Source organism: Thalia democratica, unplaced genomic scaffold, assembly GCF_965202585.1.
Source record: "Thalia democratica unplaced genomic scaffold, ktThaDemo2.hap1.1 HAP1_SCAFFOLD_896, whole genome shotgun sequence".
NCBI lineage: Eukaryota > Metazoa > Chordata > Thaliacea > Salpida > Salpidae > Thalia > Thalia democratica.
The window spans coordinates 22,408-42,127 of NW_028139844.1; the positions used below are offsets into that span (position 1 = coordinate 22,408).

General features: G+C 24.3%; 1 protein-coding gene across 1 annotated transcript; it reads left to right on the forward strand.

Moving 5' to 3' along the window:
* Positions 1-907: 907 nt before the first annotated feature.
* LOC145847371 (ephrin type-B receptor 3-like) lies at positions 908-19,717 on the forward strand (the record flags this gene model as incomplete). Its single annotated transcript, XM_082953582.1, has 15 exons — positions 908-1,050; positions 6,294-6,358; positions 7,501-7,655; positions 7,928-8,051; positions 8,840-8,977; positions 9,346-9,507; positions 9,979-10,096; positions 11,792-11,950; positions 12,817-12,928; positions 13,157-13,295; positions 15,874-15,967; positions 16,310-16,500; positions 16,918-17,126; positions 18,207-18,424; positions 19,536-19,717. Coding segments are annotated over exons 1-15 (2,136 nt in total), but the record flags the coding sequence as incomplete, so codon positions are not given.
* Positions 19,718-19,720: the final 3 nt, after the last annotated feature.

Sequence of the window (19,720 nt, forward strand, 5' to 3'; positions counted from 1 at the left end):
TTTATTTCATAATGCAAATCTTTTTTTTTTTTGAACTCTTTGAGCATTATTTACTAAAATAAGTAAAAGATTAGACATAAAGCTTTTAGAAAAAAAAATTTTTAACTTACTTTTTTTATTTTTTTATAAAAATAAAGCTTAAGTTTGAAGTTTAAACTATATCTAAATTAAGTATTTTTATAGTTATTAACTAACCTGTATATTTATCGGTTATTCCGTTATTAAAAAAAGGATATGCTTCTACTTATAAATTATATGTGCTACTTTTAATTTGTGTGAGTAATCATAAATTTATGCAATACTTTTATCAAAATAAAAACTTTCTAGTTTTCTCTTTTTACATTCTTTTTTGTAACTTAACAGTAAAAAAAGTCAAACACTGAAAATTTAATTTTTGCCTTAACATAAAATTCAGATTATATTTTTGATATATGTGTTTTTTTCTGTAAATTTACTAAAAAATTGCTCTGTTTTAAGTATGATAATTCATAAGTAGAATTAAATATTTTTGAACAATATATTTGGCTGTTAAAAATAATAATGGTAAAACTTTCAACTATATTTTTTTTTAATAATTTTTGTTTAATTTTTTTTGCGTTTTTTGGAAGTTATATATCTAAGCTTAAGGTTGGAAAAGTTTCAAATGAAAAATTAAGTACTACAGTAAAGTTTGATATTACACAGCTTAAGCATAATTTCAAAAACTAATATAAACATCTTGTGATATTTTTCGATTGATTACACCTTTGAGTTTTTTAAATAAATAAAAAGGTTAATGTAACAAATTCATCAAACTTTTCATCGTATTATTCTATTGCTATCAAAAACTCATATCAAAACTAAATTTTTGAAGCTATTTTTGTTTCTAACTCAACAAAAATTATAGTGCAATATATAAACAAACAGTACTGAAGAAACTGAGAAATTACTTATATTTGTTTTGAGCAAAAAATGCATGGTATAAAAATAAATAAACAACAATGAACAAAATATTTCAATTCGTTATTTTATTGAAACTGCTCTTCATAGAAAGATCTGACTCCAAACAAGGTGAATTTGAATTTAATTTACACTTTAGATATAAAACTAGATAACTAGACTGCATAGTTTTTAAAGTAATTAGCAAACTTTTTTTACGAACTAGCTTTATCTTAGATAGTTTAAAATACACTTGTTTCATTAACATTTTAGCTTAAGTGATTTTAGAGTATATTTAGCTAAAAAAATAAACTTTGTATTTCGATAGCAAAAGTTATAAATAAGTTTTATTTTTGAGTTCAAGCTTATTCACAAAAACTTAAGACACTTGATAAATGATAATCTGGAAAAAAATTTATATTAGATTTTATTACCTATATTTATTTTAACGATTTTTGTAGTTTTAAAATTGCTCTTAATTGAATAACAAATTTTATGCTTATAGTTCTATTAAAAAAAAATTAAATACAAATTTTCTACAACGTCTAGTCTTGTATTAATACTAAACAAGAAATACGCTTAGTTTCAGAACACACTTGTTTAGTGCTTAATACTTATTAGAAGCAGACCAGACGGCGATTTTTTCTAGTTAACTACCAGAACATGTTAATAGCATTCTCTTTAAAAATGTTTTACAACTCCTGTAACAATTTGTATCTCCTGCACCTGCCTAAATTGCTATCTGTCTTCGTTATCGAGCATGCATGCTGCACTTATCAATTTTATTTTCTTGTTATAAGGGCGCTGTTTGTATTTTTGCTCGGTAGAAAGTTTATTATTAATGTTTTTATTTTTCAATAACCTTTATTACTTTTTTCAGCACGTTGATGAGATTTAAATAACCTTTTTCGATGTTTACGAGTGCAAAAATTCATGTCGCGTTTAATAAGTAATAACATGCACAAATTTTTCCGTAGATCATTTTTTGGTAATAACAAAAAAAAGTTTTTATGTTTTGTTTGACCAAAAAAATACCGATTTTTTTTGTAAAACTGAATCTAAAGTTAAAAAAAATATAAGTTTATAAAACTATATATTTAAAGCCTAACATTAAATTATAACGTACTCAAAAACTATGCGTCTCTAATAAATTTTATAAGCAATAAAAATACTTTTGATATTTTTAAAGCCAGTAAGTTTTTCAGTTATTTTGAAATAAAATTAAGGAAAAAATGTTTAAGAAAGCCTAGTTAGGTTTCACAGAACTATTATTATTACTTTCTCTTGATCTTATTGGTGGTTAAACAACTAAAAAAACATTAGTAATATTTTTTTTAAATTTAAATTGTCTATAGCTTTGTTTGAAATGTTTACAAAAAATAAACTTATTATTTAAAATCATAGTTTGGGTTTAAGTTAACACCAGTTTAAGTTTCAATACTTGTTAGATTAGTTTTATAAGAGACTTCAAAACAAAAAATTTCAAAGTATTGCTTCAAAAAAATTATTATTATTATAGAAAAATATTATATTTATAAAATATTATTAAATATTAGAGAAAAGTATTTTATAGAAAAAAGTATATAATCTATAACTAAGTACAGTTATTTACTGTTAAATTCATAGCTTTTAGTAATTAAAAGTACTACAATTTTGAGCATTTAAGTTTTTTCTTGTTAAGACCAGGTCAAACTACATGGATCTGATAATATACAAAACCTATATTTGGTTTTTAGTAAACATATTTTATATACAATTCAGTTTTTTGTTAATATTTTTGATGAGACCTCTTAGTTTAACTTTTGTATATTACAAGTGTAAATGAAGACACTTTTAGTGTTCAACTTAAGCATTTGAAAAAGTAATGTGCAAAATTCACAAAATTTTTTGAGAAAATAAAGAATTAAATTTGAATGCTATTATCAGCAAAAAACTCTTTAAATAAATTTTCAATAATCTAACAAAAACAAGAAAGTATTTGAAATTAGGTTTTAAGGTAAACAGTAACTTAGTATAACACTCGTAATTTTATTTTTTGATATATTTTGGTATAATAACTTTTTAAATTACAAATAAGAAACTAACTAAAGTTTAGTCTTTAAGTATATAAGTCAAATAAATTAGTTTAAAACACTATAGTTTCTCACTGTTCCGTTTTTACAAGATAGAGTTTTATGAAATAAATTTAAATTGCAATTTGATTTAAACGTTAATACTGTATTGCGTCTTAGAACGATGAAAAAAAAAGCACTCAAAAAGTTTGGTCTAAAGACCTGGTGTACGAAAAAACCTTTCGGTTATCGAGTCGTACACCACACTGATAATTTTAAGCACTTTGAAAACAACTATTAAAATGAAAATCGACATAGTTTACAACAATACTTTGAGTTGATTATTCTACTTTGTCAAAAGGTTTTTTTTTCTGTTTAATGTGTGTTAGTTTTATAGAATAAACTATAGTACTTTACTTAATATAATTTTTTCAATTTAACCTAGTATAAAAAGCAAATTATTAACGGCAAGCACTTACAAGTACCTACTTGAGATGTTAAATTTCAAACAGTTCTTAAAATTATCTAATTTTTTTCTATTGTTCTTAGTTCAGCAGAATTTAATAAAAAGTTTCATGCCTAAAGATTTTTTTTTTAATTTTACACATATTATTTATAGTGAGTAAAGATGTAGTTAACGTACATTAAAATTTTGCTACAATTAAAACTTGACAAAATGGTTATAAAACATAAAAGCACAAAGTTAACGTTTTAAACCTATTTAACTGTTTTTGTGCATTAAGTATAAGCAATTAAGAAGTTTACGACCGTGACTAGAGCTAATAAAAGTTTTTTTTAGTTTTTATCGTTATCAAGTTTTAAGTCTTTCATCCATGTTGTGGGTTAAGCACGATTTAAAAATTCACTTTACCAAGGTAAAAAAAATAAACAATAAAATTTTTAGACATAACAGTTAAAATAAGAAAACTACTTAAATTGTTAAAATAAATATTTTTTTATTAAGAATACTATCAACTTAATCTCGTTAAAAAAAAAACTAAAAGATAATAAAACAGCCATGTTATTTTTTCAGTAAAACAGTAACTTAAAAGTAAACATTTCAGTTAAGATTGTTTTCTAAGAAGTATTTTACCTTCTTAAAATAGATTCTACAGTTTTCATTAGTTTCACATTTAAATTAAACTTTAATCATGCTGAATAAACGTACAAAGCAAGACAATTCCGCTGGTGCAATCCTGTGTCACTCGCTGGTTCAGCTGTTCCCATGGCAACAATGTGTTACGAAAACAAAAACAATTATCAAGTGATAGGCGAAAAACCACGTTTTGCGTAAAAGTTTGATGCTAGACAAAAGTTAAACTGAGAGTCTAGAAATTATGAGATATTCAAACTCTTTTAGCTACTTTTAGAATAGTTGTGAAATATAAAAAGTTGTAAGTACTTAAGAATTGTATTGTATGTACACTTGTATCTCTATAATGTGTTGATATATGTATCTCTGCTTTAACTGTTGTTTAAAACTTTTTATGTATTGAGATTTAACTTTATCATAGCAATGTAGTTACTCCAATACCTTGAATATTTGGTTTACATTCAAAAGTAATTTTTTTTCAAACTTTTAATTCCGACTTTAATGCATGATTTAAGCAACTAGTGAAATTTCGTGTACAGCTCGTTTTTTTATTCTCTCTAGTAACAAGCTGTACGTAAAAAGAATAAACGCTTAACTGTTGTAAGCATACTAGTGCTTTCGATACCATAGTACATGTTATAAAGCTTTTGATCAAAAAAATATTTAGAATAAAATGTACTTTGATACATTAAAAGTTTTTTTGTGTTTTTGAAACTCGAATCTTAAAAAGCCTTACAGAAAACTTGAAATTTTCCTCGTACAAAGTTATTGAAAGTTACACCTACAAAGCTTTAAAATTTTCAACAGAAACAAGTGTTAAAAGTGTTTCTCAAATATTTAGAAGTTGATTTAATGTTAGTTATTTGTTGTTGAAAAGAGACATAACAACGGAAATAAACAACAAGAGTTTTTGTTCTCAGATTGAATGACATAAATACATGTGTTCATATATATCTATACAAAGCATTACTAAAAATTTTGAGTGGTCAGACTTTTTATAAAAGCAAACTTAACAGCTCTTCAATCTGACTGCTCAATGACCCTTGAAAAGACTAATTCACCGTTTCAAGTTATTTGATTACTTGTACGCTAGGCGCCCTTTTTAAATATAAATTCTTAATACATTTTCAGCTTTTATGATATTCGTTATTTTACATCATTTTATGCAAGCTTAAGTATATTCAAACAAAATTAAGAGAATTTTTAGTCTTACAAACATTATTTTTAAACAAAAAAATTTAACAGTTTAAATAAGTAAATAAATATTCAGAAACAATTTTACAAGCTTTAAAAATTTACAAAAGTTTAAATTTAATCTTCTAATCTTTTAACTTTTTGTATTAAATAAAGTTTATTAACAACACTTAAGATTTTGTTTTAAATTATCAAATTTTGTAAACACTTATAATCATTAACTCTAAATTAAGAAGTAGTTTTTTAAGTGTATAAAGTATCGGGAAAAAGAATTTGCACTTAGTTGTTTCTGTTAATACTTGAAACCAAAAAACAGTAGTTCATTAGATGAAGATAAATTAAAGTTGCGCTACTTAATAAGGATCAGTGATTTCAAATTAACTGGATTGATTGTATTTCTAATTTACAAGTTTTCTTACAGTGTCCAATTTGTCAAAAAATAAGACTTCAAAATAAAAAACATCCCATTGTTAAATTAAGAACTATCAAAAGCTAAAGATTAAAGTTTAAATTGAAATAAGTTATATTTACAGTAACTTTTCAAAACTTTACAGTAATGAAATTTTTTCTAATGATTTTAAAGAATTTATCCTTGCACACTGAAACTTTTACCATAATAGTTAGTATTACATATACTAAAAGATGTTATAAGTAAAAAATTTAAATAAGCCGATTATGTGTTGATAGATAACCTGAGTTTGAAAATACTTTGTTTCTTTTTGCTTTCTGCATTAAAATAAAATATATTTATAGAAAAAGATATCGAAACTCTTTTTTCGACTAAAAGTTTACTTTTCACAAAGAGATATTTTATACAAAAAAAATTATTTAGTTTTTTTATTAAAAAAACATTTATTGATACTATTTTTCAAAAACTTTATAAAAACTTATCTACTACTTTAATGCTAAATATCAAGTTATAACTACAAGGTTTCAAGAATACTTTACTATATCAAAGTATAGAAAGTGAAAACTTTTATAATGAGTTCTGTATTTTTACATGCAATTTTAAAGTAACAACTGGCTTTTTATTACAGAGGTACTCCTAGATACTCGGGATGCTCTTTCTGACCTCGGATTTCACGTTCAACAGCATTCACAAGTTAGCTAAATTTAAAGCTTTTTACTGTAGTTGCGTTATATGATGAAAAAAATCACCTAATTGAAAATAATGATAAAATAAAAACATAGTATAAGTATTCTTTTAATTTTTTATGATAATATTAACAAAATTTTGTGCCTGTGCTTCTGAATTAAGAGACATGTAAAACTTAAATTTAAAACTTTGCTATCTTTAAATATAATATAAAATAGTACAACACATTTTATATCTATTTTATTTACTTACAGTAACTAAAACTCTATAGATTTTCAGTATTAAAACTCTGATTTTTATAATTAGACCAATAAATCTATATTCTAAGATTTTTTTTTGTAATAATTTTTACTCGGTATTTCAACTAAGAGTTATAACAAGTATTAAGGCTGAATTAACTTTCGTTTCAAAAATGTTTGTTTATTTTAGCCTTATTGTTACTCAACACTTCTGCTCGTTTTAATTCTAATATGGTTTTTGGCTAATAACTAGGATAGTTTTAAGATTCTGCTTTTGTTTAGTATATTAATAAAAATCATATATTTGACTTAATCAATAAATAAGTAACTAGTAAAGTTTTTTCAAGTGTTTTTGATATTAAAGTTCGCTTTACTATGTATTTTCATTTCAACTAACATTATAGTGATGTTCACTACATATTTATTACAACTATTATTATAATTATTTGAAAAACTCTGAAATTAATCAAAAAATCCAAATTAAGAAACAGTTTTTATACTATCAACAGCTAGATAAACTAGTTACTTGTAAGATACTTATTGAAACACTAGCCATGCGTTGTTTACAACACTAGTTCAAACAAAAATGACACACTTTGTAAAGATTAAATATTAATGAGAAGCGTTGGTGACTTCGACGGTTTTTAAATTAAGTGCTTGTTTATATTTGTTAAAATGTATTATTTTACCGGAAACGTTTTGTTTGTTCGATTTACGGTCATTATTTTTTGTATTTTTACATCTGCAAAAAAAAACTGTATAACTCTGACTTCTTAATAAAACGAGGTTTATCATTTACTTCTAATGTTTTTAAGCTGTTAAAAGAGTATACTACTGCCTATGAAATAACCACTTTTTAATTAACAAATATAATTTAGGTAAATTTTAACTAACATTTTATTGCAACAGTGGCAAGAAATGACAATTCCACGGGATGGGAAAGATTTCCGAGCATTCGTTGTTTGCAAAGTTAAGAAGAAAAACAACAACAACTGGATAAGAACACCTTACATAAAAGTTAGGGGAGCGCAAAGAATTTATGTAGAGATTGAATTCGTTATGAGGTTAGTTTTTAAAATTTAACATAACTTTAATTATCTTACTACCTAAATATACTCTTAAGATATGCAAATTATATTGAGAATTTCATCGATTAAGATTCTTTGATAAAACTTTAACACCAAATAATTTTTTTTTTTGATTTTTAAAACTCTTGTTCCAAATTTTTTAGCTACAAAAATAACGCTAAATACTAGTATACAAAATAAAGTTTACCCAGGCAAATTTTTTAATTTTTGTATAAACATGGTAACAATGATAATGGTGTTTTATCTAGGTCATGTGATGGAGTAGAAAATGTTGCTAGCTGCAAAGAGACGTTTAATTTGTTTTATTATGAAAGCGATAGGGACGATGCAACTTCCACTCACCCTCCTTGGAATGAAAATTCTTATATCAAGGTCTGTTTCTGTGCGAAATTAAAACTTATACTTAAATATAAATGAGACATGCTGAATTCATTGTGCATTTAGACTCCATATATTTGTGGTATTAACAGCTTCTTAGGAAATTTTTAATATTAAAATTTAATACTTAATATTTTACTCTTAATTTCTTTCTAAGTTTATGTAAAATTATGTTATAGAACTAGCACCAGCTATTTAATATAATCAAAGTTTTTCATCAAGAAAATTTCATAAATTTACTGAAACAAAAGAAAAAATTGTTTTTTAGCTTTAAAATTGTTGTTTTATCATTTTAAGCATCTATAATTCTATATAGAGTCCTTAATTTCAATAAATTTCATATTTTATCAAATCAAGTCAAGTTATAGATACAAACTGATAGACTTAAACATATTGTATTTTAGTCTAATGGTTTTAAAACTGGACTAAGGTACACTTGTAGCCGAAAACATCTTGGAAATATTAGAAAATGTTTGACAATTAAACTTCTTAACCTTGTCAAGTTTTTATTAATACTAATTTAGAATAAATTTATTATGATTGGTATAATTGTTGAACTTTTTGATAAGTTAAATTAAATTCAAAACTTTATGTTAGTTTAAAATTAATAAATTACGACGTTGTCAAAAAACAAAATAGTATAATAAAAATCACTATAATTTACACTATAAAATGCTATATTTAAAAGTTAAATGATTTCAGCTACATTATCACTTAAAACGACTTAACTACTTTAACTAAGAGATTGATTTAGTTATTTAGTCTAAATTTTTGTACAACAGGTTGACACCATAGCAGCTGATAAGAGATGGAATAAAAATGAAGAGGGAAATCTTGAGGAGAACTTGAAGCATCTATACAACTTGGAAGTGCGGGGAATCGGTCCTATTACCAAAAATGGAGTTTATCTAGCTCTACAGGTTTCTATTAGGATATAAATATTTGAACATTATAAATATAAAAAAGAGAAAATCATAACATAAATATAAACGGAATATGTAGCAAAGGTTAAGTTAACCTGATTTCATCGACATATCAATATGCTTGAAGAATATAATATGCTTTAGTTAAACAATTAAGTATACAAAGTGCTAAACGGTATTTACTGAAGTGAATAACTTTTTGTTTATTTTAAAATAGTATCAAAAGTTAGCCTCTTGAAAACATTGAACAAAATAAATAATATATCAAAATTTCGATGGATCACTTTAAACAGCTTATACTATTGCATTTTTTTTTGACCAATTTTGAGAGTATATTAATATTAATACTTTTAAAATTTATGCAGGATACTGGCTCGTGTATTTCTATTAACTACATAAAAGTCTATTATGAATACTGTGGTGTAACAGTTAAAAACTTGGCTACTTTTGACAAGACCACAACTGGACCAGATCTTACTTCTCTTGAAGAAAGTAAAGGGCAATGTGTTGCAAATGCCGTCTTAAAAGTAAGCTTTTTTTAATTAATTATTTTCTATGACACTATTTGTACTTTTTAAAGAGCAATTTAAAATAGTGAGTGCCATTAGTAAACAAGTGTATTAAAATTTTGTTTGTTTATTGAAAACCAAGAAAAGAACAAATGACACACCCTCTATTCTTTGGTCGTTTTTTATTTGCATAAAAATATATTATAGTTCACCATTTTATCTTAGCATCATCTTTACTTGAAAAGTTCATTTTTTGAATTCTTGGCTACTAAACAAATAAAATTATATTATAAAAGTAATCAATTCTGTCTAGTCTTTTTTAAATACGGTTAAAATTTGAAATTAGTATTAAAATTTCTTCCTGCGAAGTCAACAAAAATACAGTGAACTCTTTCAATAAGATTATTCAAATATTTTAACATTGCTTACTTTAAACGCGATTTTTTTTACTAATCTTTAATTTTTTGAACTAAGTTATTACCATTGAAGGACTACAACAACCATCCTTCGCTGTACTGCGATGGTCGAGGAGAATGGACGATGGCTCAGGGTTTTTGTTTTTGTTACGCTGGATTTCAACCTGACAGTACCCTTACTAGATGTATAGGTAAGTTGTAACGTAGAGTGCTTACCAGATTACTTTAGCAAGTTTTATTTTTTTACTGTTTTTGTTTCTGCTAATTAATTTACAAATGATTATATGCATCCTCTAAGTCTAAGGCAAGTAAAAATAATAAAATTTCATAAAATGTTTGAACCAAATTTAGTTTAGAAATTTTTTGTGTACAATTAATGAAAAAAAAACGGAAAAACCTTTACAACCATGTGCCGTGAGACAAGCTCAAGTTGTCAATAAGTTTTGATCATACCTTTCAATAGACAACAAATTTCTCGAAAGACTGAGACCTAGGTTGTAATTCATCAGTCAGACCGTTTATGTGGTATAGAATGACTGATGAGTATTAATAAAAACAAAACTTAAGTCTCATTCTATCGATAGCTTCTAGTCTGAGTGGTTTGATCAAAACATGCTGTTTTTTCTATACTTTTAACGTTTGCTTCTAAATATAAAAACATTGATTAAAAATTAAAAGTTTAGTTATCTCATTTTTTCTACAAACGATAGTTTAGCAATATTTCTTAGAGTCTTGCTAAGTTTGAATAGCGTTTTCAATTTTAAACTGATTATTTTCTGACTTAACTTTAAAGCTAAACCTTTTTTTTTTTCTTCCAAATAAGAATTTATAAAACCTAATACTTAACTAAGCTTGTATTTTTATTTGTAAAAGTTAAGCTTTTACATTTTTTAAACATTAGTAATGTTATAAAAATCTAATTTAGTAATAAAACAAAAAGCAATCAAAAGTTTTGAAAAAATTTGTGCAAACTTTTTAAATAAGTTAAAAGTTAAACAAAATTTTATAAACTTGTAGGTACTGCTAACAGTTAAAATAATTTTATAAGATGGTTTTGTTTATAAATTGTCTGAAAGCTTTCAGCACATAGTTTTTATGTCTTAATAAGGTTACAACATAACTTATCACTACAGTCCAACTTTTCTATTTATCCTATCATAGATTTAAACTTAAACTAAGCAGTTAAATTTCCATTCCTAATTAGTAACTGTAGCTTAAAAATCATAGTAATATATAGGATAATAAAACATACCCACACGATTTAAATACAATTTGTTTTTAAATTCAAAAATGTTTTTGTTTGAATCTAAGATAAAATTGTTTATTTAATGACATGCTTGAACTGTTTTACTTTCAAAATAGATCTGTCTCAATGAAACACGAGATAATAAGTGCTCTTTACAAGGGCTAAATAACTTATATTTTATTTTTGCTTTTGTAGCGAGTGACGCTATTTTTTTCTTAAAAACTTAAAATTGTATAAAACTACTTTTTTTTGTAATAAAACATTGTTAACCACTCGCCTTTCAATTTTTTGAGTACTTTAGTACAATAATTTTAATAAAACATTTGAAACAAAGATTTTATTTAGGTTTACCATTAATCGTTCTGAAACATAAATCACTTTTTATAAATTTTGTATTAACAAACCAGACTTTTGTTTATAAAAATCAAAATAAAAGTGCATAAACGTTGTTAAAAAATATTGTCACATAAAAACATTTCTCCAGAGTCTAGATTTAGCTTACAAAAGTTTCATACAAGCAACTGCTTTAAAACTTTTTGTTAAAAGATATTGTGTTATAGATTTTCAAAATTATTTACTTTAAATGTTCTCTAAAACCTTTTCACAAACTTGTTTTGTTAATAACACTTACACGTTTTAGCATGTCCAAAAGACTCATACAAATCAGAGATCAGCAACAATGGTTGCATGAGGTGTCCAGCGTACAGTATTGCAGAAAGCACAGGTATGATTGAATGTACTTGTATGAGTGGGTTTTACAGAGCTGCCAGCTTTTTCTCCTCTGATAAGCAGTGTTCAAGTAAGTTGTATTCAAACCAAAGCGTTTAAAACAGATCATTTCATTCTAAAATAACTATATACAACCATTTAGTATTTTTTATTCATAAAAAAAAAGAATTAATTTTGAGTGTTAATGTCTACGACAAAAGAGAGCTAAAAAAAAGTATTTTTTGTATAAGAAAATTTAAATACTTTTGTACGAAATTTATTATACTTAAGTATTCATATTTCGAAGAAGTTTACATAAAAGCTGTTTCTTTTCATAAATGCCATAGTCAACTGTTAATAACTCATTAAATTAAATTGCTACAGTAAACATTTTATACAACAAAACATTTTTATTTAATTCTTTCGTTTTTAATTTCAACAAAAAAGAAGCCTTTTCGCTGTGTCAGTAAAATAAGTGTGAAGTTAAATGAATATTTTATGGTAAAATCGATCATCGGTACAATTCAGTATAAATAAATTGTTTCGTCAATACGATGCTTTTTGTTCAAATAGTCGGTTTTCACTGCAACGCAGACAACAAATGTCATGAGATATTTTTTTGTTATTACAGGTATATTGCGAGATATTCAAGTTATAAATGCAATAACCAACATTAATCAAACCAATGACGGTATATTTATATTAAAAAAAAAAGTTCATTAAAAACTGAATTAATTTTTTCACCAGCACGTCAATTTTTAATTTTAGTCAGTAGTAGATTATAAATATTAAAATCAAATGATTTTATCATAAAAATAAAATATTTAAAGTATAAACTAATCATACCGGTCACACTATACTTAACTATTTTCAAAGAATACAAGAAAAACTGAAATAAAACGTAAGAACTTTAAAAAAAAAAAAAAGTATAAATAAAAATGAACAAAATAACTTCAGAGCCTCCTGGTAAACCAACTTCAATCAGTGTGAATTTGAATGACACATCTGCAACAATAAACTGGAACCCACCTTACTTATTTTCAGAAGATAACTATCAACTATATTTTAAGTAATTTCAGATTTTAGTTATACATTTTTAAAGTAACCATGATTAAAGTTTTATACTGTTAGTGTAATTACTAACATTAATCTTAAGATTATAAACTCACAAAAAATCACTAATATGCTATAAAAAAGTATAACATTTATAAAAAAGTTATAAAACGATTTAAAATTTACACATAATAGTAATATATTATAAAATCAAATAAGTTAAATAAAAACAATAAACTTTCAGCATTAAATGCCAGTATGAGGCTAATGGAAACCTACGTCAGTGTGAAACTAATATAAATTACACACCTTCTCAAAACAACATCGCTTCAAACAGAGTTAAAATGGAAAACTTGCTACCTAATACAAAATACAATGTAACCGTAAGTTTTTTCTGAATGATAAATTAGCTTCGTAACAAAAGGCATATTTTAGTTAGTTAAAGTTTTATTTAACTTTTACCAGGCTTTTTGTTAACTAAACTCTATAAACAGCCTTTTATTTTTATTTTAAAAAACTGTTATTGTTGTATACTACTAACGGTAGACTTGTTTAGTTGTATAAGTACTTTTTATCTGTTTTTAAACAAATTTAGGTTTAATTAGTGTTATTATTATATGTAACAAAGTAGTAAAAATTGTAAAATGAAATTTTTGTTTAAAAAAATTACATTATGCTCTCTCTCACTGAAGACTTAACTTAAGAAAAACTTCAGTCAAGAGTTTCAAACAATATAAAAATTAATTATGCAACAAATCAACTAATAAATGGAGTCTACTCACTATAATTTATAAGTTGATGCTAAAATCTATATCTTTTCAATCATGGTTTGACAAGCTAATTCATAATGTATTAATTTAAAGCTAAAAGAGATTATTGATAGGTTTTTTGAACTTTGTATATTAAAAACTTTCAAGTTGTAAATTATTTAAGCTATTGGTTTTATTAAATAAAAGCATAAACTATACAAAAAATACCGCAGACAGTATCAATTTTATTAAGCTCAATAGATATCTTAAGAAAATGAAGCTTTTTTAGAACCTTGTATTTGTAGTAACTGATCGTATACATTAATGATATTATTAAGTATGGTTTTGTGATAGTAATAATTTTACAGTATTGCTCCTTGGAAAAAAAAGACTGACTTTGTCGTAATATTTTTTTATAAATATTTTTGTGTTTACATGTACTTTATTATAATGAATATTAAAACAAAACAAATTAAACAACTAATTGACTAACTTAACTTAAATTTGATAAACGTAAGTATTTAAGAAGCTTTTTTAAAGATAGTTGCTTTTGTGACACTACACTTTGATAACTTTTGAGTGAAAAAAGATTTCTTTTAAAGCTCAGAAAGTTTACTTCATTTTTACAAAAAATAACTCTAAATTATACAGATTACTTAGATATTTTAATAAAAAGCTTGGAATTGTTTTGAAATTCCGTTTTGATTTTTTCTATTATTTTACATATTAATCAAGTTAACCATTATATTGGAAGCTAGAATTTATTTATTTATACTTTAGATTTTTTGCATACAGCTTGCATCTATAAAAAATATAATATAGAGTATTGCAACTTCTAGTTTATATCTTAAAAATGACAAATGAGTATAATTGGTCACTATAAAGAAAATTTTGTGCCCACCAGGCTAATAAGCAAACTTTTTAACAAAGACTATTCTTGTTATGGTTTAACTACCTTTGCGAAGATATATTTTATTTTAACCTGAGAACTTTGAAAATAATTAAAATTTAAAATATATATTTATCACACTTATTTTATATACTAAACTAACTGTGAGCTGTAAACCATTCCACGAACACAATTTGCACACTTTATAAAAAAACTGCGATAAAAAAAATTACAGTTGATTTTTATAGCGCAATTTTTTTTTTACATTTCTTAACTGTCGTATCGAAATGGTGAGATAAATAGAGACTGAAAGTTTAATAATAATCCTTTAAAGCTATTACCTTGTGTTTTACTCAAACCAAAAGTATAGTTTAATATTTCAAATGCTGTTCTGCTTTTGAAAAATAAAAACAAAATCAGTAATAACTTTACTTTTGATCTTTTGTTTATATAATTCTATTTTAAAAGTATAAGTACATGACCTTTGAATAATTGTGTTACAACAATTTTTCTTATTTACTTAAAATAAAACTAAAAGCAGTATATTTAACAAACTTTGAATCTTGATATATTAATTTCAATAAAATCTTCAAAAGTGTAATCAAAATTATTTTAGTATAAAAAACGCCTTAAATAATTAAATAAAAGTGGAAATAAATTTTGCTTAAAAAGTATATCTTTTTTTTTTCCTTATTTGTGTTTATTTTTAAATCATCACTTTTCTATTTATGTCAAACGAGCTCATTGAAAGATATTATTGAAATATCTTATACTTTGTTTTATAACTTAACAAGCTATTTTAGAAACAACTTCTGACTTTATCGAACTTAATGTTTCAATTAGTGTTACTTATTAACTAAAATTTACTTAAAAGAGGTCGTAAATTTTTAAAATAAAAGTTAAAAATTTAATTTACTGAAGTTAATTATACTTTAAAGTCTTATAGCTGGTAGAAAGTTATTTAAAATAAAAATAAATTATATTCAAAGTTTAAATAACAACAGTGTAAATGATTAAAAAAGAGTAACTAACAGTTTCAATTGAATATATTTATTATTTTTTTAAAATTTATAATACTTTACAATAGTTAAGCGAATAGTTTAATTTGAAAACAAAAGTTAACTGTTCCGAAATTAAATGTCTTTACTTTTAGAGTTACAAGGGTGTACATAAGGGTGTGAACTTTTATCAATATTGTATTTACATATTTTATTACTCTTAGCTTTTAGTTCTTATTATAGTTTTTTTAAGATTGATATTTAACTTTTTTTTTAAAGAGTTACTTCTTTTAGTTGTCTGGTATAAAAATTCTTTTTTTTCTAGATTTTCGCAATAAACGACATTACCAATGTTGCCTACAAACTTGGAGATCGAGTTGACAATTCAAATTTCGTATCATTCAAAACTAAAAACACAGGTAATATCACAAAAAACATTTTATTAGTAAAATTATCTACTTTACTACTTAATTTATTTACAAGATTACGTAGCAAAGTAGAGAATTTTACTATCAGTAGTTTTATAAATAAATTTACAGGAAAAGTGTAATAAAAATTAATAATACATTTTTAGAAATTATAAGGTAAAGTGGTAATTTTAAATTTAATGTTTATTTAGTTTTTATAAATATTAAGAAAATAATAAAATATAGATAAGTTATGTGTGTGACTATGTTTGAAACTTAAATTGTCACCCTATACTTTAAAAAAAACTACACTTATAAAACAATTATAACATTTAAGTTTTATAAAACTTTCAGCTGTTTACAAGTTTTTGAAAGATGACGTTAGTTCAAACTCAATTTCAATTTCTTGGTTGCCACTCAACCTTATATATCATACATATCAAGTTATCCTTGTAGAAAGAAATAGTGTTGTTCAAACTAAAACAACTAAGTCTAACAAAATAACTTTCGACGGCCTTAGCGCTGCTACGGATTATATGATAAAGGTTTTTTAGCACTGATGATACCCAACAAAATATTACTATTTTAAATGTAATCTTGAACATTTATTTTCTATGTCTACTTTTATAAATTTTATATATACATATATTTTTTATTATATCTAAGTTTTGTTTTAACAAAATACCAATAGTGATTTTTTTTAAGTCTACGATAACTTTATTTCTTACAATTTATGCTGTTAAAGTAAAAACTTAGTTTTATTTTAAACTAACAAAAAAAAATTACTTTTTTAAGACTAAACCATTATAAAAAAACACTATTACTATTGTTTTTTTTGCCTAACCAAATATGTCTTTTCTTGATTTTTTTAAAGTAAATTAGTTAAAAACACAGATAAAATAAGGGAAGCTAAATACATTTATTAGTGTAATATTGAAGTTCTTAACGTTTCATATGACTAGGTTCGAACTAAACAAGCAAAAGATTATGGAAAGTTTTCTGAGGAGTACAAATTTACCACTCTAGATAAAAACAACATTATTAACAATAATAACCACGAAAAAGATGAAGTTAACGAAAATGAAAAACATATAGACACAGTTATGTTAATAGTGATTGGAATGGCAGTCTTGATAACGATCATCTTCGTCATTATTGTGTATGCTTTGAGGTTGTTAAACTTTTTTTTTTTAATTATATATTTTATCGTTTTATTTTAACATTTTTGTGTTATAAACCAATACTTTTATAATTAAATATTTAGGTTATTTAATTATCAAAACAGAAAAATCTTCTAAATGGCTGTATCATGAAAATTGTTTTATTAATTAACGTAAGTTGTTTATCAAAATATAATTTCACATACAATCATAGTAAAAACTGTAAAAGGCTAAATCAAGGAAAAGAATAACTGTTATCAAAGATGATTTGTAAAAATATAGACTTGTATGTTTTTAATAATAGTTTTTAGTTTTATGTTTTCTAGACACTAGACTAATAGTCAAGTTGCTATAAGAAATACTTTCAAACGGACTTGTTAAAAACAAGTTTCAATGCCACGACTAGTCTACTTATTGTGCATTAATATTAGTTGTCCATAGTAATCTTTTACATAATTTAACTAGTATTTGTTTTTTATTGGAGTTGTTCAATTGTATAGTAATATTTTCGTTTTTTTTATTTAAAACAGTTTTAGATAGTATTTTTATGAAAACATTCAGAATAACATAACTATTAGAGTATTGCTGTAGTAATATCAAAACTGGATTTTCAACGTGTCACTTTAACGAATAAAAAGGCTCTTTGCAAAAGATTTAAATAAATCCCTACCCTTTTTTTTAATATTTGATAACATTTTATAGCCATAAATAAATTAACCTGCTTAATATCTACTTGTGAACTTTGTTTTCTACAGAAATTTTAATTGTATAAAGCTTTTATTTATATAGTTTTAGTTATTTGAAAATTTTTGTTTTAAACTTTATGCTATTCAAGTCTATATATCAATAGTTTTAAATATAAATATTCATAGTATAAATTTAAACATTTGCTAATAAAGATCCTAGCGAAACAAGTTCCCTGGAATATTTAATAATTACAAATTAAAACAGTACTCTTTCTAAATTACAATAACACATGTTTCTGTGTGTTAACAAGTTAACACACTTTAACGGAGCTATGAAAGTTCTTGAACTGTTTGAATTTACTATTGTTAGTTTTAAATACAAAAAAATAAACACAAACTGTTTAGGCGAAGCCGGTCAAAGCGACTAAAGAAAACTAGCAATGTAGCAAATTTGGGTAAAAGTGCGGAAAAGCAACCGTTTTTCAACGGGTCCTCAATTGTTTTCGGTTTTCCGAAAATGTATATTGACCCTACTACTTACGAAGACCCGAATCGTGCAGTCATGGATTTCACAAAAGAAATTGATGTCTCATTTGTACAAATACAAGAAATTATAGGTGGAGGTAAGTAAATATAGAAACTTGAGAAAACTAGATTAAGTATATTTTCATTTACATTTATTTATTTTCGTGCTTAGTCTTTATGGTCGATAAGTCATAAATGCGGTTACTTTTTAGTTTGCGCATGATATTTTATCTTAATTACTTACATATTAATATTACAGTTCACCAAAACATTTTTCGATCAAAAATATTTTTAACTAAGTGAAAAAAATCAAACCATAGTTATTTTAATAGTCACATTACATTAAATTACTAACTTTTAAGCTTAGTTTAAGTGTAAATAATTATTAGTGGATTAATTTTCTTTAGTATACTGTATACTATAGAAATTTTTAAACTGATGAAATTTTGATACACTATTTCTAAAACAGTTTAAATAGTATTTTTTTCGTAATCTATAATATTCTAAACCAGTGGTTCGAATTCTTTAAACTGTGTTTAGTAGACCACTGTATAAAACCTATGTAACTGTAATTTATTAACTATATAATTTTTATACAAAAACTAACATTTTTCTTAAAATTTTCTATTTACTTTAATATATACCAAAACTAGATATACCAAAGAATAGCTTTTTGCATTAAAATTATAAAGTTAATACACCTAATATAATACATTCCTTACTTATAATGTACGTGTATATTGTGCAGTAAGTTAACTTAAACATAACCTTTTATACACTGCACAAATGAATGTGAACTTTATAAAACACTGATTCAGACTACATTAAGTCATCAATAGAATTAATATGTAGACTTTATTGTTCACAACTGCTAAGTATCTTAGACTTAAAAAGTAATCTAAAAGCTTTTGGTTTGTATCATATAAAATAATTTAAAATATAATCAAAAAAAAATCTTTCTTTTAATTTTTTATGTAATAAAAACTTTGTTTAGTTGAAGAATGAATGTGTTACTAAAATGAAATACTTTAAGTTCAGTATAATACTACTAACCTGATACTAACATAGAATCTAGTTTCAAGTAAAATATTGTCAGTTCTCTTTTTATAACAATTTTATTGAGCTAGCTGTAGAAGCATAATGTACAGAAGTTGTTATTTCTTTTAGAGACTTCAAAATGTTTAAAAATTATTAATTAAATTTGAAAAGGAGAATTCGGTGACGTTTGCAGAGGAATAATAAAAATTCCTGGAAGAATGGAAGAAGATGTCGCGTTAAAAACTTTGAAATCTGGCTATAATACCCAGCAAAAACTTGACTTTTTAAGTGAAGCTTCTATAATGGGCCAGTTCGACCATCCTAACGTAATTAGATTAGAAGGTGTTGTCACTAAA